The 27,231-nt window shown below is 39.1% G+C and overlaps 1 protein-coding gene across 1 annotated transcript; it reads left to right on the forward strand.

Annotated features, from left to right (window-relative positions):
* Positions 1-1,262: 1,262 nt before the first annotated feature.
* Positions 1,263-26,995, forward strand: LOC139732863 (uncharacterized). Its single transcript, XM_071643705.1, has 14 exons — positions 1,263-1,477; positions 6,550-6,659; positions 7,168-7,285; positions 7,728-7,816; positions 8,129-8,220; positions 13,000-13,132; positions 14,916-14,988; positions 18,635-18,904; positions 19,352-19,415; positions 21,248-21,440; positions 21,989-22,121; positions 24,738-24,882; positions 25,722-25,805; positions 26,757-26,995. The coding sequence occupies exons 1-14, from the start codon at positions 1,368-1,370 to the stop codon at positions 26,991-26,993; spliced, it is 1,851 nt and encodes a 616-aa protein (XP_071499806.1). The 5' UTR covers positions 1,263-1,367; the 3' UTR covers positions 26,994-26,995.
* The last annotated feature ends 236 nt before the right edge of the window (positions 26,996-27,231 follow it).

The following is a 27,231-nucleotide window of genomic DNA, read 5'->3' on the forward strand; positions in this document are numbered from 1 at the left end:
ATAATTGTCCACAATCTTGGCACAATACTTGTCGATACCAATCACAATACTTGACGATAAAATGCATGTCTCCATGTCGACTTATGAAAGTGATAACAATAATTATTCGATATGGTGTACACCGTGCATGGTGATCTTGACATGTCAACATAAGTTTAGTAAGGCGACAGTCACTGGGGAAAATCTCTTTGTTCACTATACTGTAAGTCATAGTCATCGGCAAGTCCCGGCGTCAACTCGAATGACACTTAAAAAATTGGTAAGATTGACCAATGTATTTTCCCCCTTTTTAGTTGCAGGCCAAAGAAATATATACCGAGAGTATAGTAAATTGTGTGTGTGTGTGTGTGTGTGTGTGTGTGTGTGTGTGTGCGTGTGTGTGCCCAGCACTGGCGCACTGGGGGGGGGGGGGGGGGGGGGGGGGGACTGCACCACCCAGAAACTTCCCACCAATCCGGTTCCGCTTTCCATGAACGATCGATGACATACTAGTAATGTACACTGTAGTAAACCTACATCCAGATCAAATGGTTTATTTTCCTTATAGTATGAAACGGGATTTCGCGGACTGGTCGGAAATGTTGATAATGTTCTTCACTCGAGCTCGATCAGCCTAGTATCCGCACAGAGACGCCCGGATGCCATATCTATGACATATCTATGTTTGGTTAAAAAGGGATAGATACTGATCATTGACAAGCATCAAACAGGATACAGCGAGAGAAATAACCAAAATCATCGATAAACTCCGTTTGAACCTCTTCCATTTTTTTTTTTTTTTCACACCCTGCTCCCACTCAGTCGAGCCTGTTACAGATGAGATGAGATTTCCTTGCTCGAGGTTACCGTGGGTCTTCATTGGTCTGGCGAGTTCATTAGAAATGCCCGCATGGCCATGGCGGTGTTGGTGACTAATCTAACGAGACTCGACACGAAGGATTTTGTGAAGAGCCAAAAAAAGCCCATGACATCGATCGAACGCGCCGGTACTGCGGGGCTGCGGACGTCGTCCTGATAAATCACATCAGTTAAAAATCACAGCTGCTACACATCTAAACGGCGTTCATCGGTGGTCTTGACGGACTGCCGAGAAGAGTTACTCTCGGTCTTGAGAGACAAATGAGATTTCGCGGGAACGACAGCAGATTGGCGCGGGTTTAGTGTTCTCAATGATATTCGGCGAACATCACGGAGCAACACATGCACAGCTAGCAGCCATACACACCGTACCGAGCGAGCGAGCCACACGGGAGCGACGACCGCAGCCTTGCCGCCCAGACGGAAATGGAAAGAACGAGCTAGAAATGCTGTATTCTCACTGACGACGTAGAGGGACAGGGGACTCACTTGTTTCGATGTGAGATATCATGTCTTCTTTTAGGAAACTATTGAAATGGTTTCAGCCAGAACATCAAGACTCAGATGTTGTGATCAACTGGAACAGAGGAGAAAACGTCGTCTTCGGGTCCGTTACGAGGTAGAGGTCTAGTCCCATATCTACATTTCCGTGTAGCTTTTATGTAAAGTAGTTTTTCAAGTCCGCCAAATTGAATTAATGGAAGATAGCACCTTCGTTAAAGGATGTTGTAATATTTCAAAATTTGAATTTTCTAACAAACTCCTGCATTTTGTGGCTAGAGCAGTCCAATTTCTTGAATGAATTACAGAAACATTCACATCTCTATCCTGAAGTTTGGGCTATTTTAGTCGATGACGTAATTGATTTGACTAGTCTTATCATTCAAACACATAAATTCTTTGCAGTCACCATGGTTTTTATTATGAAAAATTGAATGCAGAGTAAAATTATAGCCTACTTGTAGCTCCACAAAGTCCAGCTGCAAGTCTTCCGTCTTTGCTAGACTTGCATACATGTATGTACCCCTCCTTCCCCGCTAAAATTAGAAAAAAAAAAAAATAGACTCTAGGATCCTAGTCGTAAAATCAATATAAAATTATTTGCTGCGGCATATTGAAAACTTTTGCCCTACTTAGAGTAATTCACGCTGAAAATTTGAGATAGCAGATGCTGGCGAAAGGAAAGTGAGTGCATGTGGGGCGCGTGGCTATGTATAGTCGACACGTTACAATGGGGGTGGCAGCACCGTGCGTGGAGGGACATCATGTTCACATAATTTCACACGTAGTGTGTTGTGTGTGTAGGCGAAAGAAATCGGGTTAAATCTACAGTTGAGATATACGGGTAGTCTAGGGCCTTATAATTTCTTTCGTTGGTAGTCTCGCCATGTGATAGTTCTGTATAGATTGTACACGTTCCCTATGACAGCAATTGTGACTGGGTAGTATAACTTTACTGCAAAAGTGCGTCAGGACTGCTCAACCAATGAACAAGATCCTTATATCACAAAAATGGGCAGGGGTGGTATTCTGAACACCGTTTTATCTCTGTTGTAACTTGTGTTGTAACTTGTGTTGTAAGTCTGTGAGTTATAACACCGTTAAAACAGTTGTAAATCGGTATTCTGAAAACTGTTTTAACGGTGTTGTAAGTCATGATAACCACGCCCATCGCAATAATCATATCCAATAAGAAATATTGTTAGAAGTAGCATCTAAGACATTTCAACCAATAAGATTGCTCCCTTGGGCAAATGCGCCGTGCTTAACTCTGCGCGTTTTAAGAAGCGCTCATTCTCTGGCGTGCGCACAAATAGGACAATGGTATGCGCAGGTAAAGAGAGCCAGAGATAAAATAAAGTTACAACAGAAGCTTGGATCATTATGCCTTCTTACCGGTTTTGACGTATAGTTGGTGCAGTAGGGGATTCGCAAAGCTATCTCAGATTAAGTCTTTTGTTTGAAATTTGTTTAAAAAATAAGAAGATATCTGGCGTTCATAAGAGGAACCCAAATTTCATGGTTTATGGGGAACTAGACGCTTCTAAATTAAGTTAAGCCCTTGCAATGCCATGTTATTATTATTATTATTGTTGTTGTTAACTTAGACTTCTAATACTTTTCTTAGGATTCGCGCCGTCCCCAGCAATAAATATTTTGAAACACCCAAAGGTACTGATAATGAATTCTTATTGGTGAAGATAGTGAAATCATATTAAAAAATATTTAATATTTTGAAAGATATTTTTGAAATGAATAGTGCTTAAAACAAGTTAGTGCCGACGGTGCCGGTAACCTTTCTGTTCATGTGTTTGTGTTTTTATCTATGTGCATAATTATGCTACGCGTATGTACTTGCAATGCTACTGTTACCAAATTTTGTATTGTGGAATGAGTTTACATTTTGTCAAACTGCTATATCATTTGTCTATCTGTACATACATTGTTTTTATTTTTTTTATATCTTTTTTATTTTGAACTCGCATACCACAATATTGAGTTGATGAATAATCTCACTATCTAACATAAGTTAAAACGAAAGTTACAACGGAGTTATAACACCCTCCACCCTGTTTTATCTCAGAAGCATAAATTTGCACAGGGCATGACTTACAACAGAAGATAAAACAGTTTTCAGAATACCGTGTAATCTAATGGGTGTTCAGGTTTGCGCCCACTGTTACGCGCGTGCGCATACCCTAAGACAATGGTATGCGCAGGCAAAGAGTGCGCAAGATAAAACACTAGTTACAACACAAGTTACAACAGAAGTTACAACAGAGATAAAACGGTGTTCAGAATACCGATTTGTTACAACAGACTTACAACAGAGATAAAACGGTCTCAGAATACCACCCCAGAATTTCTGCTTTCGGAAACTGTCCGCCCCAAGTTCGTGCGACCTTCCGTTCCTGAGATATCCCATGTGGAAGAATTGCAAGACAGCAAAATATGCTTAAGGGCAATTCCGCAGTTAGTAACGTTACATTTAGAGAAATTCAGATATTTATTTTTACTACTAAATCACCATTTATTCATTTCAAGTCAAAATCATGTTAAAAACATGTTCATCCTTACCAGGTTTATGATATAGAAAAAAATGAATACAATCCAGTAAATATTAGAATTGCTATGGCAACTAAAAGGGCTGGTTAGTAACGTTACGAAAAAAGGACATGACAAAAAAATCAATGTCTTGTAACAAAAAGTATGCAAAAATTAGAGTTACTTCAAACAAAGTGTTGCATTAATTTCAATTATTGCATCATCACAAATGTTCACACAAATATTTTTAGCAGATCGACCAATAGTTCATTAGCTAGACCCCCAAAGGCGTGGTTAGTAACGTTACGGTTAGTAACGTTACATTTGTCCGGAGTAATTCCGCAGGTCATTTCACCCTTTTGTAATTGACAAAATGTCACATGACTTCTGGAGTATTTAAATGTATTCATCTTCTACCCTTTAGCAAAACTTTGAGGAAAAAATTTCAAAGGAACCCACTGTAATATGCATTTAAGTGAATTTCAGCGCCCCCAGTCCCACATGTACATTTTAAATGATGGTTTCAGATCTAGCAAAATCAATAAACACAAAAAATAAAATCTACTGAATTTGAAAGACCTTAATGATTGGTGAAAATCCATGGCATTAGATGATACCTAAATTAAAGAGTAAGATAAAGAGGCACATTTCTTTTAACCATGTCATGTCCACCTAACTGCGGAATTGCCCTTAAAGGGAAGGTAAACCCAAAGAGCAATGTGGATTGAGTGAAAGCAGCAACATTAGTAGAACACATCAGTGAAAGTTTGAGGAAAATCGGACAATCGATGCAAAAGTTATGAATTTTTAAAGTTTTGGTGTTGGAACAGCTGGATGAGGAGACTACTAGAGGATATGACGTATGAGTGGACAACAATACAAAGAAAATATAAAGGAAATTCAACAAAAATTCACTTTTCTAGAATTATGAAAAAGCAGTGGACCGACCGCTTTCAGAAAGCAGGGGGAATAATTGCTACCCTTAACATATGTCAATATGAAGTTGATGGAATTTGTAATTTTCATGAAAAATGGATTTTTGTAGTATTTTCTTTATATTTTCATGGTATTGTTGTCCACTCATACGTCATAACCTCTAGTAGTCTCCTCATCCAGCGGTTCCAACACCAAAACTTTAAAAATTCATAACTTTTGCATCGATTGTCCGATTTTCTTCAAACTTTCACTGATGTGTTCTACTAATGTTGCTGCTTTCACTCAATCCACATTGTTTTTGGGGTTTATCTTCCCTTTAAATTCATCAAATTTGGACTGTTCGCCATAGACAAATCTACTCATAAGGTACTATTCTGATCAAAAGTGCGTCACTGTTACAAATGTTACAATAATGATGTATACACATAAATAATCCCTAAAATGTCCACTTTCAGAATCCGGGTGCCCCAAGTTTGCTACTTTAATACTTTAAAAGTTATGGCAAATTTTGTGGAAAGATGCATCGATTTTTGACCCGTTTTACGTGTTGTAGCGTTCGCACAGAAGCGCGGTTTCGCAGATGACCGAAAGTTTTCAATATGAATATTTCGCAAGGTTTTTATTTTGGCGAATTTCGCAAGTCAGCTGCTATTTGTGAAATTAAAAACACGTGAAAATATTGACTCTAATGCCGATATGAATGTGACATACATTTCTCCGTTCAGTACAGGACTCCACGATCGCAAATGTAAGCACTCGCGAAATTGTTGGGATGTCCCGATTCGCGAAAATTTAGACTTGCGAAATGTATGGCGTATAGTACATTTATTATAGTGATATATAATGAAGAACTTCCTGGAACCCTTCCTTTAACACAATCGCTTCCATAACTTCTGTTTGCAGCTCTTTTTTCCATTCTTGTTTTGTACGAAATTTGTGCAAATACAAGGAGTAGGCCTACACTTTAAATGGACTCTACAGTACTGGTTGAGGTGAGGATTCAGCTTGTAACGTTTTGCGAGATATTTGGAAACCACTCTATGAAATGTTAAAGAGCATACAATTCTAAGGGCAATCAAAAGGAAGATTGGTTTTGAAATGACTGAGATTATATGTAAAAACAAGGTAAAACAAAGAGATCCTAAAAGCTGTGGTCTGTCAATTTTATAAGAATGACGTTTTTGGAAATCTATCTCAGCCATTTCAAGACCAATTTTCATCAAATAAATGTTGAATCATTCTTGAACTTGCATGCTCTTTCATTTTTCATTAAGAGGTTTCTCATTATCTCACCAAAAATGTTATAATCCTGAATCTTCACCTCAACCATGCTGTGCAGTCCCTTTGAATATATGTAAGGATAAAGTATATAGTCTAGACTAAATGGTTATTGACAGAGAACTCCAAGATAATAATGATCTAGTATAGGAAAGATATATGTTGTACATAGTAGGTGCATATAGCATCTCTATGTAGGGCCTATATTTTTTGTTCAAATAATTTTGTACTTGGTACACTGGTAAACTGGGTAATTACAAATTGTATGTGACCATGGAATGTGCAATTTGTCTTCAACATGTGTTTACATATTCTCTACAAGATCTATCTCACTAACTACTGCATGTTGCTGTCTTTCTTCAAATGGTTTGACATATTATATGTGCACTTAGTCTAACACACTCTCCCTTTGAATCATTTCCCTTGTGTAAGGCGATACCTTGATGCATTCGAGAGGCATAGCGAAGGCTCCAAGCACATCAACCAGAAGCAACTCATCCAAGTTCTGAATGAGTTGGGCTTCTTTCCCACTAAATCACAAGGTAAACATAAACGATACTGCTTCCTTATTGGTGAAATGTACTGAGAAAAATAAAATAAAGACAAATGTGTCCAGAAAGACAGGTTTGTGTAAGTCATGTGAAGGACAAGAAGAATAAAACATGTACTTCCATGGAGGCCAAATGACAGTACTTTAGTAACAATTTTCATGTTTATGTGGAATGGAAGAGAATAAGCAATAATGCTCTATAAACTATGTGAAAGTAATGAACCAGCCATATTTCAAACAAGATCACTGAATAACATGCCTTACTGCATATCGAGTGGATCACAGAGTACACAGAATATTTGAAGCCATAAAGGTGATTTCCTTCACCAAAGGTCGCAGATTTAAGCTTATACATGTATTTCTATTCTATTAAATACATCTAATTCAAATAGGTCATGAATCTATAGATAAATGGTTTAAGTTTGAACTAAATGGGCAAACATATCAAGTTACAGAAAATCTTTTTTGATATTGTCTATTTTTCACCCATTTCTCCACAGTTTATTGCATGCTTCACACAGCTGCTGACTGCTGTCAAAGACAAAATACAGATGCGATAACTTTCGGTGAATTCTGCACCTTTGCGTCCGAGTTGGAGCAAGAGTATGCCAAACCAAGGTGAGTAAGCAGCCTCTCTTACCACCTGATCTTATCGGACATGACTGGCCAAACCGTCATTGTGTCTGATAAATTGCCTTGATATTATTCCAAGAACATTTCAATCACTTTGTTTTGACAGCGACCTTTGCCTCACACCCAATTAGTATGGTGATTGAACTTTGATATAATGCCACACAACACTGGGTTCAGTTATCATGTTATTATTGTCAATTATCATGTTATCAGGAGCTAGGTCTTGATATCATGATTAAAATGTAAACCAAGGACTAAATGCTTGTTATGTACCTCTCCCTATCCCCTCCCATTTTTCATATTTAGTTGAGAAACTCTTATAATAAAACATTAGCTTGATTGCCATGAAATAGTCAATATTCATTGCTGCAATCAGTAATTGAGTTCAAGAGTTTGTCTCAGATTGACTTTTTTTCCTTCCATGCAGTGTCCTGCCAAGTCTTTCATCACATTCCAGATACACTCCTCAGCCTCATAGCCCATCAAAGAGATCATCAGTTATTGCCAAATTTAATGGTAAGTTTTGCATTGTTTTCTGTAATTGTTATACTTAACTGTTATTACCTATCTCACTTTGATATAGTTTTATCAAAAACTTCAGGGAGTTTCCCCCCCCCCCTAAATTTTTACTGCAGTTTGCCTGCTATCTTCATCATGTGCCGTAATTTGTCAATTACTGTATATCCCTCCTTTTTCACTCATAAACATTGAACTTAGAGGTTTTCATTAGATCTTCCAGTTTTCGTACGTTAGTAGCTTGAGTCTTCTTTGTGTTGTCCAAGAAGGGGAGACGATTTTGTATGATCTGGCTTTGTTGTCTTCCATCAGTGTTTTTAGGTGGGTCGTGCAATCCTACAACATGGCGGAGAGATGTAGCCATCCCATTACTCAAGCAATACAGCCTAACCTTCTATAACCCAGTAAGTTTTACATCATTGATCACAATTATTCAGAGTACCTTTATTTTGTTCTTCCACATCCACTTTCATTCAAAGCTATTTTTGATGATGCGTACATTTTTGTTACAGTTCAGTGTATGTTCCATGCTTTGCTACTGATGAGGAATTTCTTCAGAAAACAACTGACATTGAATCTGTGTAAGAAATATATGGTAAATAAGAGATATGTGTAAGATCTTTTGGTGCATTCATAACTCACTGAGTTGTAATCTATATATCTGATCATTTGTTATTTTCTCTTGCCTTCTATAGTAACCACAATAATAAAAACAAAGATAGTAATGGTAATATTCAAAATAGTTGGCAATAATACTATCATCATGATCATTATCATCATAATTCTACTGTTATTGTCCCCGCCGAACGAGTTCGAGCAGGGGACTATGAAACGGGCTCCGTACGTGTGTGTGTCCGTGTGTCCGTCCGTGTGTCCGTCCGTCCGTCCGTCCGTCCGTGTGTGCGTCCGTGTGTGATCAAAATGTTCAAAATGCTACTCCTTCGCCATTTCTAACCCGATTTTGATTCTGTTTGCTTTATATGATAGCACTACATGGGAGCTTTGAAACTTCTATATAGAATTTCAGTTGTGACCTTTGACCTTGACCTTTGACCTATATTGTACATTTTGCTTCAAAATGCTACTCCTTCGCCATTTCTAACCCGATTTTGATTCCGTTTGCTTTATATGATGGCACTAGGTGAGGGCTTCAAAACTTCTACACAGAATTTTGACCTTTGACTTCTTTGACCTTTGACCTTGATTTTTGACCTATATTGTACATTGCCTACAAAATGCTACTCCTTCGCCATTTCTGACCCGATTTTGATTCCGTTTGCTTAATGTGATGGCACTACATGTAGGTGAGGGCTTCAAAACTTCTACACAGAATTTTGACCTTTGACTTCTTTGACCTTTGACCTTGATTTTTGACCTATATTGTACATTTTGCTACAAAATGCTACTCCTTCGCCATTTGTAACCCGATTTCAATTCCGTTTGCTTTAAGTGATGGCACTAGGTGAGGGCTTCAAAACTTCTACACAGAATTTTGACCTTTGACTTCTTTGACCTTTGACCTTGATTTTTGACCTGTATTGTACATTTTGCTACCAAATGCTACTCCTTCGCCATTTCTAACCCGATTTCGATTCCGTTTGCTTTATGTGATGGCACTAGGTGAGGGCTTCAAAACTTCTACACAGAATTTTGACCTTTGACTTCTTTGACCTTTGACCTTGATTTTTTTACCTATATTGTACATTGGCTACAAAATGCTACTCCTTCGCCATTTCTAACCCGATTTCGATTCCGTTTGCTTTATGTGATGGCACTAGGTGAGGGCTTCAAAACTTCTACATAGAATTTTGACCTTTGACTTCTTTGACCTTTGACCTTCATCTTTTTACCTATATTGTACATTTTGCTACTAAATGCTACTTCCGGCGGGGACATATATTACGCACTGCGTAATTTCTACTTTTCCTTGTTTTTGTTATTAATACTATGATTACCGGAAAAATGGAAACTTTTGCCCATTTTATGTGACATTTGACTGGGGCAAAAATAAAACACAGAAATTTCATCTTACCAGGCTGAGCATGAAAATTTACTCGTGTAAAAATTTCCACTCTTACAGTATTAGTATGAGTCTTAATAACAATATTGATGACAATTTGGAACTTTAAGAATAGAAAGCAGTATGAGTCAGGGAGATGTATGGGTGTGTTCAGGTTTGTCATGACTTTCATGGACTCTGCCAATATTCAAGCAAATATAGTGTGATGTTGATGTGAAGTGACAAGTGAAGAACACTCATTACACATCAATGACACTGGTAGTGACATTTAGAAAGGATGGTCCCGTGTGATGTTTGATATTAATGATTTCAGTATCTTTCATTTCACTTTCCATGACAAATCAAATTATGTTTGTATGGAAATCTCATAAACCACTAAGATCACAGCATAGCTTTCAGACCTTCTGTGCTGCTTACTGCATTAATGTCCTCCCATAACTATATGGTAACAAGTCTAGTCAATCATAACATTGAATTTCTAGTTGTTGCCACCGCCGGCGCTACGTTTTCAAAAGTGGGGGCCCACTTCCGGGTTTCATGAGCTAACAAGCAAAAAAAAAAAAAAAAGGCCTTCAGCGCAACTTCTGGTGCCACTTCGGGGTATCTTCAGCTGACAAGCAAAATGGAAGTCAGAATTATATTTGTTACTTAGATTTCACTGTCGCTTATTTTATTGAATGCTGTGTCCATTTAACTTTTGTTTCACACCTTTGTCTGGTTTTCTTCAAAAGGTTTGCTTTTGACTAGTTGAAAAAAATTAGTGAATGACAAGAAAGGAAAAAATAGATGATCAAGAAAAAGACCTGTAGTGTAATGTGTTACAATTTAATAGATGTTTCTTTTCCTCCAGCATAGTGAGAAAGCATTTCATTCACCTGCTCCCTCCCATTGAGTTCCATAGGCTGGAATTCACTTTAATAGTTGTTGCTAGGTTGGGAAAGCTGCGATTTTGTGGTTGTTAAGGGCACTTTTTACGAACAAAGCAGACATATTCAATATGAATACAGGCCTCGAATTAACCGACGGCCACCGACGGCCATGGCCGTCGGTGCCCCTCTCGTTGGCCGCAATGCCTTTTGTTTTTTGATCAAAGTTACGGCCAAAAAAAATGTGCCCTTTTTCTTGGGGCCGTGGTGCCCTTTTAGAATGAAAGTTATTATTTATGACGTATGATATGCCCTTTCTCAAAGTCTCTTTAATAAGCTTGAACAACTTTCCTGATCTCAAATATCATACCTTCAGTTCACTCGCGTCCCGATATATCTGATTCAAACTCGAAGTATCTTTCCGAGATACGAGCAGCATACGAGACGACGTGTACGTACATGTACGCTTTTACCGTCCCGACTGCCTCCGCAGCGCAGCGGCCGCGAGTATGTACTAGCTAGGCAGCGCATATCAGATAGAGTAGTGAAGAGTGAACTCCAAGTTCACCAAGAAAAAAGAAAAATCCCACGATGCCAAGGTGTGCCAGACTGGGGAATGGGGAGGGGTGGGTGGAGAGAGAGAGAGAGAGACCAATCAACAAAAGAAACCGCGCGTACTGGCGCATTCTTGGAGGTCATGAACTGTCTGGTCTGTCACAGACTAATCATAGCAATCTACACGCGCACGCAAATTCCTTTGCCTTGTGGTTTTGCCAGCCAGCTGTCGGAATGTGCTTTGAAGTTTCATGGCAGCCTGGCTGGCCTGAAAGGGTGTCGAGTTTCAATCAATACCTACTGTTGTTTTATTCCTGTTTTAAAAAATGTCGTTTCACCTGATAGAAACGCGGAGATCGGGAATGTGTTACAGCTGTAGGGAAGAGGTTTTTGTTGTGTGTTGCACTTTGTGTGTGTGTGTGTGTGTGTGTTTGTTTGTTTTTCTCGGTTTGTTTTTCTTCTTTCTTTTTTCATAAACACCAAACATGCCCTTTCCAATGTGGCCTTGGTGCCCCTCTGACTGACTTAAGTGCCCTGGCCTCTTGGAAAAAGTGCCCTTTTCTAAATGGCCGTGCCCCTCCAAAATCCTATTTCGAGGCCTGTGAATACATTACAGAACAGGTCTATGGAGTGATTGCATTGAATGAAAATAAATGGCTATAGGGTCTTAGAACAGAGTCTACATGGCATCAGGGGCTTAAGCCCCTATAGACCTTGACAGTATTGTTTTACAGGCTGATATGCCCAAGTCACTTCCTCTGGTAGTGAGGGCCTGCTGATTTGACCCAAGGTGAAATTTACTCTGTTAGAAGTGTAATCCTCCTTCCGGAAGCAACCTTGCTCTCTCCCATCACCAGTTGTGTAGTAGTATGCACACTCTGAATAATGTATCAGGAAAGTGACGTCAGACTTTTGTCCGTTGTCATTGCCAATATGTTGCTTGTGAATGTAATGACTTGTGCAATCCTCGTATCACCTGTTCTGAAGCCGAGGTTCTATTGCAGTGATCAAATGTTTGTTGTGTCGAAGGCACTCTTTCACATTGTAATTTGACCTGTCATGTGAATTTATCTCTCAGTAATAGTTTCATGTCACAATACTCTCCATAAGTTTGTCTAATAACTGCACATATACTGTAAAACATGACATATTCGCGGCACGAAATTTTCGCGAATTGGAGCCGACGGCCTTTTTCGTGGCATGAAATTTTCACGAATTGCTACTGGCATTCAATGCATGTAGTATAGACAAGATATTTCGCGTGCATTTTAATTTCGCGAATCTTGGCGCTCGCGAAATTCGCGAAATTAAAATGCACACGAACATTCCTCGTTTTACAGTATACCATGAAGACAAAAACTTATAACATATTGACACATCTATTTTGTCCTGGTAATATATGCCAAGGAGCCTCACATTGCATCTAGTTAATTTCAACACTGCATAGTAATCATTATGAACAACAGGCTATATCTCCATATATGCCACTCCTAGCCTTTTCACTCCTAATTGTTTGTCATTAGGAATGTAGTAGGTCCTGAGTTCTGGCCAATGTCTACATACATGTAAGAAATTTTAAAGTGTTGTGCAGCTCTCTTATTTTGTTTTAACCAGTTTAATGACAGTTTCTCTCATCTGTTTGTGTAACTTTGCTCTCTATTAGTCAAATAAACCTTAAACATGGAGTGGAGTGTCCCTTTAAGAGGATATAAATACACTAGCTGTATTTCTTTCTCCTACAGCAAGTTGAGTCATGGAGTCCAGACCTGATTGAAATTGAGGACCAGGCCAAAAGACTGGCTGATCTTCTTCTCTTTGTCATTGATAATTCTACCAGGAGCATAGCATCAATGGTAGAGGCATCCTTCCTAGCAGGTAGCTCTATCTTTTTTGTTTTTGTTTTAGTGCTGTCATTATGTGTTCAGTATAACCTCGGTCACATCCCACAGTGCGTGTTTTTAGTCAGTTCGTTTTTTTTTTTTGCGGAGACGTTGTACCATGGCATTCACTTTTTTTTTTCTGAAAACATGGGGGGGGGGGGTTAAAGGAATAGCAAGAGCTGGGAGGGAGTACTTAGATTGAATCCATAGCCCGAACGCAACGAAAGTTCCTCGCGTCTTAAAAATGCTACAGCGTGTCTGCATGCTCCAAAGTCTGTACTGAGGCGATACTTTACTACGTACAGATCCCCAAATTTTGCCCATGTTTTTGCAAGTGGACTGCACGCACTGTGCAAGTATGGCGGGTTGTGGCCGAGGCTTGTTTAATTTCATTCCCAGAGGGTCCTGCATGATAATTTTTTTTTTCCCCCAAAGTAAAACAGTCTAACTCAGATGAAATAAGCACTACTTGCACTGACGCTAATCAGTATGAAACTCTGCCAGCATAGTTAAGCAGTGAAATGGATGAAAGCTCAGATACCTTTGCACAGTCCAAGGCTTGTAAACCTTAAATGTGGAAATTTTTGCCGAGTGGAAATCTGCATGCATTTTGCACGACATGAAACTGGTGTGAAAGTAAAACCACTCAAATTTTTTGCTTGTTGCATGTTATACTGTTTTAGATTTCAATTCCGCAGAAATAAGAATGCTACAGTAGTGCAAAAATTTACTGGCGTAAAAATTTTCACTTTCACAGAGTTTATTTCCCATATTTTTCGATATCATGTATATTTTCTTCTTTTATTGATTCTGTTACAATGTATATGTCTAGCCCTTTCCTTTTGGATAGTCAGTTTTGATGTGCGATATTTCTATAATTTTTACACTTGTGCATTTTTGTAAAACTGTAATGTCACCCCATGAACTGCCATGTGTCACAGTGTGGAGTGTTTTTATCCATAAGCCTTTGTTTTGCTTGCATATTTGAATGAACCAAACTGAACAAATTAGTGAAGATTAATGAAGTAAGGGAGTGATGAGTTTGTGATGACTAAAATATCAACTGACTGATGATAAAATTTGATATGTCATGGGGCTGTATTCTGATGGCTTAATTAATGTTAAATCAGCAAGTGCGCTTCATTGGCGAAGTACTTTTCTGAGAGCTCAATTAAGGAAGAAGTTATGACTTATGACAATTTATGACAAGTGTTTTGGCACGAAAGTCTATCTGATTAAATACGAAGTTAATTACAAACTTAATTGAGACCTCAGATAGCACCCCTAGATTTTATTTTCTTATCTACTGATGTTGGCATGTGTGAAAGGTGATTTTTTTTTTTTTCCAAAACAGTATTAGTGTACTCAGTATTGATCAAGTTTATCAACCTTTGAATTAATTTTATTGCAATGAATGGGTGAAGAAGGATTGTTTATGTGCATGAGTCATGACTAACTCACACATTGGTCCTCCATTTGAATGTTCTAATCGAGGGACACAGTGTTTTACCTTTTACTATGAGGGGATGGTATGAGAACATACAACTTTGCTCAGAGCTGCACACAATGGGAATCGGACGCAAATCATTTGGATGACAAGGTAGACATGCTTCAGACTGAGCCACATCATCACCCTTGTAAAGAGTACAAATGTACTTATATGCTACATTTTTGTACCAAGTTCATACATAATCACCTTTTTGCTATATCACATATTTGGTAGCAGTTAAAAGTTAGTGTTTTCATTATTCTAATGGTAGAAATTTTCTTAATTTCAGGTGCCAACAGGCCCCTCATTCTGGTGCTCAAAGGGCTTCCATCTGTTGTTGAAAATGAGACGTTAACAGAAAAGTAAGTCGTGGTTAATGCTGGTTTGCAGCTGCTAGGGAAAATGTTTGAATGATCTCTGTAGCCAAGACTTGCAATGAAATATATCCATACTTATTATCTATGATCTTAGCATGTTTATTGGTTGTCTATTCTATTGCACTGAAGACCTAATGTGTTAGTGTTATTGTTAAGTAAATGTTTCCTAGTGATATGTGGAAAGAACCCATACTCCCCCATCTAGTTTTAAATGGATACCATGTTTGGATGCATCTGAAATATTTACATTGTATATTGTCCTTTGTGTGTTCTTTGTTTAATCAATGCATGATTCTGAATTTTATGTAGGCTAATGATCAAACATACACTTTCTAAATTAACATAATTGACTATGATTGATAGCAATTTGATTACTTTCTGCCATATCCTCATGATGTAGTCACTTTTAAAGATTCCCAACCTGAATTTATCAGTTTTACACGGGCAATTTTGGGTATTTGGGTTGTGACTGCAGATATGAAACATGCACAGGTCAGCTTGTTGCATTATTACATCAATTCACAGCCAATAGGAACTTGATAATAATGATTACGAAGACGTGTTGAGCTACTCTTAATATGCTTATCAGCAGATCCAATGGCGTTGACCTCTTGATTTCAGGTAATGGCAGTAGACTCCATTTTAAGCATTTTGCATGACAGAAATTAATCAACAAACTTTGCAGTTCTAAGAAAATCCTACGGTCAAGTCTCACTTTGACATGAATCATATCAGTGATGTGACAGTTATGCTGTGATATGTCAAAATATATTCTGTAGTCTTTTGTTGTGACAAATGGTGAAGTGATACTATTTTGAGAGGTTTGAAATTGCATTTCTGGATTGACAACACATGAATGCTATTGCAACGTCAGTAATTGTGGTAATGTGGTTGTTAATCATGACTTCAGCTGCTGGTCGTCTGCTTTTTGATGACATGGTTCATGTGAGCGTGTCATAGCAGCAGCTGATGGTTCAGAAGTATGTTCTGCCGATATGTGTTTCTCCTGTTGTTGTGTCGTGAGACTAGTGTGTATGAAATGATATGTTGTCTCTGCTTTGAAGACTTGTTGATTGAATTTTTCCAAAAAAAAAATTCAGTTTTAGCATTGTTGATTTCCACCTTTGAGAGACCTGGGGTGAAAATAATGTTTTCCTCTTTCCAACACCAATGACTCAATGTGTGTGGCTGAATTCACGCACCCCTTATGCCCACTGATCACTCATTGAACTGACCCGGACTCATTACCATTGTTCTATTGTGATGATGACTAACCTTGCCTCCAGAAATCCTTATTTATGCAGTCTCAAGTATTCTCCCTTAGGCATATATCTGTGATGAATGGTGCAAGCAGTCAAACATTCCTTCTTGTTCTTTGAAGTGGCAAGCTTAATAAGCCATTTAATTCATTTCCCTTGTATCACTGGTGAATAGCATATATCTGATAATCAGATATATAAAGTAATGATTTTGAAATTGTACATAGAAAAAAAAAAGAGAGTAAGAAATGAGATATATATCTTATGAAGAGTATAATATTGTTATCAGCTATGAAAATTCTAGAAGCACTTGGAGGAGTGCAAACCTCCACCAGGCCATATTGAGTCACTGATGCTATAGGACTGTGTATTAATCATCTTTTTGAAACAACCCTGGATCTGGGTCATGTTCTTGATCACCATTAAAACTAATCCTCTGTTCATTTTATGACTTATTTTGAGCATTTCATCAAATTAACATAGAGACATTACAAATAAACAAACAAAGGAACAAACATCGGCAAAATCAAAACCTCCTCAGTGGAAGTAGAAAGGTGCTGGTGACATGCTATACTGAAGCCAAGGCCATTTTCAGGTGAAGTGTGGTGGGAAAATAGAGTGTTGGCAACTGAGACTGCTACTGCCTGTCATGGGAAAGGAAACTTTGTTTATTATCGTAAATTGAATGTGATCACACAGTCTGACTACTACTTAGCAGGGTTCGAAATTGGCGATGGTCCGCTGGCCATTGGCCACCCAAAATCATGTCGGACTAGCTAAAAATCATAAAATTCTGAAGTAACTAGTCCGTCTGGCTAGCCAAAATATTGCTTCAGTGTCAAAATTGATTCTAAGTAGTCCGCCTGGCTAGTTAAAAAAAAAGTTAAGTGCGACCCCTGCTTAGTACATACCCTAGTATTCATGCACACAATGTACTGAAGTATCTGGACTGATGGCTGGCTAGTAGTCTTGAACCCAGACTTGTCATTAACCGGTCCTCTGCATGTTGATGTTGTAGTGTCCTTATTCCTCCTGCACGCTTGATGGACAACTCTTGAATATCTGTTCGTCATTTCTTTCAGTTTGACATGGTATTTGCACCTCTCTTGCATAAGATTGTCAAAAACTGGTACTATAAAAAGCACTTCATGTTTTTGTTTTTTGTTGTTGATTTTTCTTTTGCAACTTCCTGTTAGCCTCTTAATTGTGTCCGTTTTTGCGTGATGATAATCATAGCACCAGATATTTTTTAGTGCATGAAAATTCTAGAATTCTATGAGGAGCCAAGATTCACAAAAGTAAAATACATACACTGTATGTGAAAAGTTTTTTTCAACACTACATATTGAATGCTAGTGGCAATTCGTCTTTTGCAACTTTTTGGTGGTTTTGTGGTGCACAATCACGTTGTTTTAATGGGACTGCCATTGTTCTGTTCCATTGGTGTGCTTTACTTTTGAAAGTCAACATAGATATTGAGTGAAATTTCACTGCTAGGTTTTGTATTTGCCAGTCTTTATGTCTTATTTGTGTATGTAATTCATTGTGCTTGGTCATTAACATGCTTCATAACTGAGTCTTGTGATGTCTGAGAACAATGAGCATAAAATGCTCTGATCCTCAAAAACACTTTGAAAGATCTTTATGAAAGTATAAGTACTTTGTGCCTATGACAGTCTTTGATTCAACGGGTTTTTGAAGCTTGTGTAAAGTCTACTAATACATAAACTGTGATGGCTTTCATTATTTTCATCTAAACCAATTACTGATATCTAATGCCCCAATTCCACAAAGATTTTCTCTCATCTGTCACTCATCGGAAGCAAAGTCTGTTGCTTCCGGCCACCGACCTAAGTGTATTGGATCGCTGTCCGATGAATCAGACTTGTGATGGTCGACTATCAGGTCAGTGTCAGACATGACGGGCAGTAATCGGATGAAGCAAGATCTTCTGATGAGGATCTGACACTGACCTGATAGTCGACCAAACAAGTCGGTCAGATTCATCAGTCTGCGATCTGATACACTTCAGTGGGTGGCCGGAGGCAACAAATTTTGCTTCTGAGGAGTGACCGATGAGAAAAAATCTGTGTGGAATGGGGGCGTAACGTTCTGTGACTACCATCAGCACAAACATCAGATTGCATTCTTTCAGCAGCACACTTTCTCTTAGTGTTCTCTTGCTGGGTCACATCGGTGTATTGCTGTACTATCTGTTACTAATCGCCATGCTGCGCTTTATCAAAGTTTGTCCAACTTTTACCTTCCTTCCCGACCAATCCTCACTCCATGCCATACTCCATTCCTTGCCACTCTAAAAAACACATTGCACTTGACCGACTCCACATCGACTCGACCCTTTGGCCACACAGCACCACCACCTCTGCTGCCTTTACCTCTGACCTCTGTACTGACGATGAACCCTATGACCCCGACAGGGAACTGGGCGACATGGAGACTGCCCATGCCTTCCTCTGTGACCTGGTGGAGCGCCAGTGCCTGCCCATCTTCGAGGACCTGGAGACAGCTCTGCACTGCACGGCCAAAGTCCTGAACCAAGGGGTTCCCATCCCTGGACTGGATCTCAGCGACGGGGCCCAGCCTGTGAAGCACCCAGACATCAGGGTGGGACTTCGGCTCATGTAAGTCAGGAAACTCAAGAGGGAAAGTCTTTCTTGAGTGTCAAGGCAGTCAAGTGGTAGGTTCTCCAGGAATGTTGATTTCTATGCATCTGAATTATATTGTGGTATTGGAAATCTAGACATAGACCTAGTAACATTCAGTGACAACTTGTAATTAAGAGGGGCCATTTTTCTCCCTCTCTCTGTGATTATTGTGATATACGTGTACTGTAGTGTTAATTCAGCATGAATGTTCTCTGTTTACTGCACTATCTTTGTTTCCTTTATGTCATAATCTTTGTATTTGTAAGATGCATATGCTGGTAACTTTTCTTAGCTGGATTTAAAAGCAAACTGATACCATTCCACCATATAATAACGTATTGTTTGTCAATAATATCTCTAGCTGATATTGTCATATGAGATATTTTGGACTTCATGAATAGTTATTGAAATTTGAATTTTCAGAAACCTCAAGGAGACATTCAGGACCTATGATCCCCAGAACACAGGGAAAATTGGAATGCCTGATGTGAGTATCTTCATCGAAGGTCTTGCCTTGCTGTATTTCAACTTTCTACTGTAGGAGCATCATGTAAAGTCTAACCTTGTATTGATTTTAAGTTATTGTATTTATGAAATACAAGCCTAAGGACTTGATGGTGAAGTGTCACTGGAAGCATGAATAGGCATTGGCTCAATGTACTTCAAATTGGCGACTTTTTACAAAATGATTGTATTGCAACATTTAATGCATGACTTTGGCATGACCCTTGAGTGCGAAATTGTGAATTTGATCTACCAGGGTATAATGTACTTTTTTATGCCTCCGCCACGAAGTGGTGCCGGAGGCATTATGTTTTCGGGTTGTCCGTCCGTCCGTCCATCCTTCCGTCCGTCCGTCGTACCGTCCGTCCGTCCGTCCATCCGTCCTTCCGTCCGTCCGTCCGTCCTTCCGTCCGTCCGTAATGAATTTTGTGGACAAGGTAACTATCAAAACCTTTTGAGATATCCTAATGAAACTTGGCATGTATGTGTATTAGGAGGTGAAGTTGTGCCTATCAACTTTTGGGTGCACATGCTCAAGGTCAAAGGTCAAAAGGTCAAGGTCAAATGCTTAAAATTTCACTTTTCCCCCATATCTATGCAAGGCCTGAAGATATTTTCTTGAAACTTAGTGTATACATGTATTACCCAATTAAGATTCATTGGTGAAAGTTTGGGGTCATGAGGTCAAAAGGTCAAAGGTCAAAAGGTCAAGTAAAATGTTGAAATTGCACTTTTTTATCTGTATCTTGGAAATTGTTCAAGGTATCTTTATGGAACAAAGTATATGTATGCATGTACTGACTGGCAGTGGTTATCTAGGGAATTTGGGGTTCATGTGGTCAAAGGTCAGGGGTCAAAGGTCAAGGGCAATACTTCAAAATTATACTATTTTCCTTATATTTATGCAATGCCAGCAGGATTATTTTTTTTTTAAAACTTGATGTATGCATGTATAATCCACTAGAGATTCGCTGGGATTTTCTTTTTTTTTTGCCAAGAAGGTCAAAGGTCAAAAGGTCAAAGATCAAGTGAAAGTGCTGAACTTACTTCTTTCTCCATATCTCGGAAGTGGCTCAAGTTATCTTTAAACTTAGTATATACTTATGTATGTTCTGCCTGACATTGATTCTCTTATGAATCAAAGGCCAGATGAAAATGATAACAATTTACTGTTCAATACAGAAATTGCACTTTTTCTCCATACAATTTATACCTTGACAATTACTCAAGTGCGTAAACTTATGAAAGGGTCGAAGTCAAAGTTAAAGTTCTTAAATCCCCAAATACTTGCTCTCCTATTCATCCAATTAAACATCCAGGTCAAGGAAGGTGAACATTCGATACATTTGTGACAAACACGTCATTTTAATATTTTGCCAATTTTGTGAAAATGTAATCACACATTGTCCACATGTACTATAGACCTATTAGGAGAATCATGTATTATGGCGGAGGCATACCAGTCGCCATAGCGACATTTCTAGTCTCTACATGTGTTTATTTGTCAATCCTGCAAATAAATTAGAGGAACATCAAGAATGCTTATGCTTTGTATTACCAAACCATTATTTGGTTCAAGTGAAGAAGTGACACATTATGTTGTCATCATATTGTGCAGTCAGTTGCAGTCTTCATGTATTAAAAGATTTGCAATCAAATGAGAACTATCAAATGATGCTAGTATGCAACAATTGATTCTGCATTCAAAATTACTGTAAGTCAGGGGTTCATGAGCACAGCATATTTTCAGAAGACATCTACTGTCGTTCAGTTAACTATGACAATGTCATCTTGTTTATCTAATCTTCTCCATAGGCTCTGCTGGCAATGAGATCTCTGACACAGAAGAACCTGTCCTTTCCTGCCTACGATCAGATCGTCCAGAGTTGCAGCAAGTCGGGGGACACCCCAGAGTTTGATTTCAATGAGTTCTGTTGCCTAGTTACTGAGTACCTGTTCTATGAACCCAATCGTAGTGGATTATCACAGTTCTTCCAGTCTACATACAGTAAGTACACAATGATGCAATTTTTTTTTCTACAAATATCACATCTTTACAAAACCCGGGCAAAGTTAATGATGAGATGCTAATGCTATTCTGATCTTGAGTCTCTCCTTGATAAGGTCTAGATTGTTATCTTCTGTTGAGGACAAATATATGTTGTTGTAGAGCTGCCATCTAGTATACCATATACTTCTTCAAGGACCCTTATTGCTTATTTGCAAAGGTTATAGATGAAGTATGAATATTCATAAAGATCATGAACAAGGGGAGAGGGGGTAGAACGTACTGGACTGTATTCTGAAGAGCCTGTTCTGTTTCATGATAGGCCGCTGCAAAACAATTAAAAGGGCTGTCCCAACTAGTGAATGAAAGGCCACAACCAAAGCCAAGACCTCTTGAAGGTTCTTGGTTCAACTTGGTGGGCTGCTACAGTGTTAAAAAAACAAATCAAAACAAAAAATTGCATTCCTTTCCTTTTTCTTAATCAGAAGAGCAGCTTGATTCCAGTGTAATTTACTAAGCAGTGACTCTGTGCTCTTTTTTTTTCCCAGGATTTTTTCGTCAGATCGGACGTCAGGATGCAGAAGAGGAGGTTGAGAGTCTTGAGATCAGTAGGGATGTCTTCCTGGGTGGTTCCTGCAGGAACAGTAACTGGAGAGAGGAGATTGTCATCCCTATCCTTAGGTACGTCTTCCTGTGAACTTGTGGGACCTTTGGTGTGACCTCACCCTTTAAAAAGGAACTGTGAGAATAACAGTGTTGTTCAAAGTCAAAAGCACATCATTTTTATGCCTCCGCCAACGAAGTGGCCAGAGGCATTATGTTTTCGGGTCGTCCGTCCGTCCGTCCGTCTGTCCGTACGTCCGTCCTGTTTTGTTTTTGTCGATATCTCAAGAACCGTGAGGTGGTTTTGCATCAAACTTGGTATGAGGGTATATCCTGGGGGGATAATACTTTGTTTGGATTTTAGGGTCACGGGGTCAAAGGTCAAAGGTCACAGGTTATTTTGTGAAAAAAAGGTTGAAATTTCATGTTTTTCTCCATATCTCGCAAATGGTTCAAGGTATCTTCATGGAACTTAGTATATATGCATGTACCGATGGGCAGTGATTATCTAGGGAAGTTGGGGGTCATGGGTCAAAGGTCAGGGGTCAAAGGTCAAGGTCAACTCCTCAAAATATCATTACTTTCCTTGTATTTATGCAATGCCTGAAGGATTTTTTTTAACTTGATGTATGCATGTATTACCCAATATATATTCTGTGGGAAGTTTCTTGCCAAAAGGTCACAGGTCAAGTGAAATAAAGTACTAAATTGCACTTTTTCCTCCATATCTCAAAAGTAACTCAAGGTATTATCATGAAACTTAGATATTTATTCATGTTCTACCCAACAGTGATTCTCTTTGGAACTGTGAGGTCAAAGGTCAAAGGCCAGGTTTAGATAATACTATTTTACCATTTGATACTAAAATTATACTTTTTATGCCTCCGCCACGAAGTGGTGCCGGAGGCATTATGTTTTCGGGTTGTCCGTCCGTCCGTATGTCCGTATGTCTGCTTTCGTTTACGCGATAACTTGAGTAATATTTACTGGAATTTTACCAAACTTGGTCCAAGTATGAAGTATGATGGGGCAATTGTTGGAATAGATTTTTGGTGAAATCGGCTAAAGGTCAAAGGTCAAAGGTTAAGGTCAAATCATGAAATTGTATCCGTTTACGCGATAACTCAAGACTGGATAGAGCAAATTTCACCAAACTTTGTTGGAGGATGATGTATGATGGGAAAATTACTTGATTAGTTTTTCAGTGAAATCGGATAGAGGTCAAAGGTCAAAGATCAAGGTCAAATCCTAAAATTTATCTGTTTACGTGATAACTCAAAACTGGATGAAGCAGCTTTCACCAAACTTGGTCCAAGGATGATGTATGATGGGACAATTAGTTGAGCAGATTTTAGTGACATTGGCAAGAGGTCAAAGGTAAAAAGGTCAAGGTCAAATGCTGCAAATGTTGCAATTTCCCCCATATCTATGCAATGCCCAAAGGTATTTTCTTGAAACTTGGTGTGGACATGTACTACTGCATAAAGATTCTCCAGAGAGAGTTTCATGTCATAAGGTCAAAGGTCAAAAGGTCAAAGGTTAGTTGAAAATGTTGCAATATCTTTTTTCTCGCAAATGGTTCAATGTATCTTCGTGGAACATACGCATGTACTGACTGCCAGGGATTTTCTAGGGAATTTAGGGGTCATGGGTCAATAGTCAGGGGGTCAAAGGTCAAGGTCATCTCAAAATTTTACTATTTCCCTCATATACTAGTATATGCAATGCTTGCTTTATTAGTTTCAAAACTTAATACATGCATTACCTAATGGAGATTCTCTGGGAAATTTCCAGCCAGAAGGTCAAAGGTCAAAGGTTAAGGGTCAAAGGCCAGGTTTCAATGCCCCCCCCCCCAAAAAAAAAAAAAAAAAAAAATCCATTTTGTACCATCATTACACTCTTTCTTCATACCTTGGAAATTACTCAATGCATAAACTTACAAAAATAAAGGTCTGTCAGAATTCAAGTAAAATTTCTCAATTCCCCAAATATGTGTACCTGCACTCTTAGAAATTTAAAGCAAACCCAGTTCAAGACATTTCTGACAAACCTGTCATTTCAATATTTTGCCAGTTATGTGAAACTGTCATGGATCACACATTGTGAAGACATTGTACTATACGCCTATTGGGAGAATCATGCATTATGGCGGAGGCATCAGTCGCCATAGCGACATTTCTAGTTCTCAATACCTTGAAAATTACTCAATGCATAAACTTATAAAAGGGTCAAAAGTCAAGTAAAAATCATCAGTTCCCCCAAATACCTGCACTCTGACATTTTAATCATTCATCCAATTGAACCTAGTTCTAGGAAAGTGGACATTCAGCACATTTGTGGCAAACCTGTCATTTTGATATTTTGCCAATTGTGTGAAACTGTCATCACACATTGTCAAGACATTGTACTGTAGACCTATTAGGAGAACCATGCATTATGGCGGAGGCATACCAGTCGCCGTAGCAACATTTCTAGTTCTTCTTAAATACCCTTTGCTCCGTCTTTCTCTTTGAGTATGTGCATATCTTTAATCAAGTAAAGGATTGATCATACATTTTTTATTTTTAATGATCCCTTTAAACAGTGCGAGGCATTAGGTATTCAAACACTCGTGCTGTTGTGATTTCAGTTTGATTCAGAAGATGAATGGGATTGTGTCATTCTGTTGAATGTTACTTTGCCATTTCTGAACAGGAAGAATGGTTTTACCTACTTCGACCCTGTAATGCCAAAGTGGAACCTGCGCTACTTGCCATTGGAGGCCCAGGCCAAGGAGAACTGTGACTACCTACTGTATGTCATCAGTAGCCAGGCACGATCAGCTGGCTCCATGATTGAGGTGAGAATCGAGTCTGTGTAGCGTGTGGTTTAGGTGTGGGTGTGGTTTAGGTACGGAATCGGATGTGGGTACGGTTTAGATGTGGGAATGGGATGTGGCCTGTGTGTGGTCGTAAATGGTTTCGTTGTAGACCGTGGGTGTGGTTTAGGTGTGGATTTTGGATGTGGCCTGTTCGATGACAGGACATTTGCTCCTGCAACAATTGCTCCGGTGTTATTTTCTCCAAGGACTTAGGGTTAGGGTTATGACTGTGATAGGGTTTCATGTTTAGTTTGATGTGAGGATTAGGATGATGGTTAGGGTTATGTTTGTGAGTAGAATTTATGTTTGGCTTAGCATGCAGATATTTCATGGCAGCAATTGTGGCAGGAGCTAATGTCATGGAACCTGTCTTCTCAGCATGGGAACCGAGATATATTGACTCCAAATAGATTAAATGCATCGTGCATGTGATTCCAATGGGGAGTTGACTAAAGTTGTAAATGGGCAAGAAAGTGTAGAATTAGTGACAATGCATGCACGAAAAGTGATGAGTATGATGTTTATAGGATCCCTCAAGGCAAGTGACCATGATGCTTTAATCTGCCTTTGAAATCAGTCAGTTTGATGCAGTTTATCTCAAGACAGATCAGGCTTTCATGAGACCTGGTGTGGAATAAAGTATGAATGCATATGACTTTATGTGTCTGGGAGGAAGGAAATGCAGTTTATATATATTTAGATATCCTACAATGAGTTGATTTAATAACAACTTGTATCTTCTGTGGATTCTCACAGCTTTGGTATATGCTGACAATTTGAATATGAACACCTGTATCACATGTGATCCTGTCACCCAGGTGGCTCACTACATTGGTCAAGACCGGAAGGTCATCCTTTGTGTCCAGGACATTCAGGAGGGCCTGGTGGTTGATGGAGAAAAGGTAAGACTCTCTTGCAGTTGAGTAGGAATAGTTTCAGGCAAACTGTTCCAAAGCATTTAAAGTCTTCTTGTGGCCAGCCATTTGAGTCAGTTTACATCTTGTACAAATAAAACTGCTCTCCATCCTCATGGTGATAACACTTGCCCCATTCTTCCTAAATCAAATGAAGTGTTGTGTATGCTTATTTAAATCCTCACAAAGGAAATATTGGGTCATCCCATGTGTGATAAACCTTGGTGCAATGGTTCAGGGAATACTTGTGGAGTGAGTCATGACATATTTGTACAATGTGACTGAAGAGTAGTGATATTCTGCAACAACATCATAAAAATCAAACAATATCTGATTTTATCAAACCATGTGCGTCATATGCTGGTCTGCAAGAATGATAGTGCATGAGGATGAGGGTGGGGTGGTTTCTTGTGTGATAACGGGAAGAGTTACTTTCACCATTTGTGAGAGTCCCGAGGTTTTGTGATTCAGTATGCCAGTCAGTGTAGTGTGATGGTAGCTATGACAAGTTAAAGTCAGCGGACAGGTGCATTTTGGATACCTGGTTGGGACTAAAGGTAATTAATTAAAAACCACATGCGGCTAGTTTAAATCTCTACGACTTCACTGCCCAAGTACTTCCTCCGGTCTTGGCCAGACAAGCAGTAGACTAAAAACACTTCTCAGAAAGGCAGGGCTGCCTATTGGTAAGTTTGTCCTATATTCATGCCTTCATTCTTATCGTAAGAAAGTATGATTTTTAAATTTTGTGTGTGTCTTGTCTTTTCTAAGATTTTGGTTAGCAGACTTTGTAGATGTCATATCTCCAAAATATGTGTTTCGCTTCTTTTAAAACAACAGTATATGGCTTGTGTTTGGAGAGTATGGCAGCCCTTTCAGTAGTTTTTGTGTTGTCCTTCATGAGTACACTTTCCACACATCCGACACCTTTTTTTATAGCTGACTCCAAGAGCAGTGAAGGACTACAATCGAGGCAGACAGTACCTGGCAGACGTGGCCAGCCGAGAACGAGTTCCTGTCTTTAGCGACGTGACGGAGGCCACCAACGCTCTCGTCGCCCGGATCAAGAGAGACCGGGAGCAGGAACAGACGGACAACCCATCGCCGTCACACCGCCCTCAGCAGGGCACGCAGAGCCAGTCCTCCAGCGCTTCCTGCCTGGGCTTTCTGACGTGAGGGATCGATGCAAATTTTCTAGGCCATTGTCGGAAAGGATTCCGGTCATAGCAGCGGTTTTGGATTGAATTTCCTCTTGTTCCGTTCAGTGACGCAATCTAAAACATTGTAGATTAGTAGTTTCAGCATGGCGTATTATTCATCATGTGTTCATTAGAGATGAACACATTGCGATGTGCAAAGTGCTGCTCATTTCTAACAAACACTCTCCGAATTCAAGTGACAGCGTTTCAAGGCT

The sequence above is a fragment of the Diadema antillarum genome, unplaced genomic scaffold (genome assembly GCF_040938485.1).
Source record: "Diadema antillarum isolate AM-2024a unplaced genomic scaffold, OU_Dant_1.0 scf00000024, whole genome shotgun sequence".
Classification (NCBI taxonomy): Eukaryota; Metazoa; Echinodermata; class Echinoidea; order Diadematoida; family Diadematidae; genus Diadema; species Diadema antillarum.

Coding starts and splice junctions, on each gene's coding strand:
- LOC139732863 (XM_071643705.1), top strand. CDS start 1,368: ATGTCTTCTTTTAGGAAACTATTGAAATGGTTTCAGCCAGAACATCAA. Junction 1,478..6,549: donor GTCTTCGGGTCCGTTACGAG/GTAGAGGTCTAG, acceptor CCCTTGTGTAAG/GCGATACCTTGATGCATTCG. Junction 13,133..14,915: donor AGAGGCATCCTTCCTAGCAG/GTAGCTCTATCT, acceptor TCTTAATTTCAG/GTGCCAACAGGCCCCTCATT.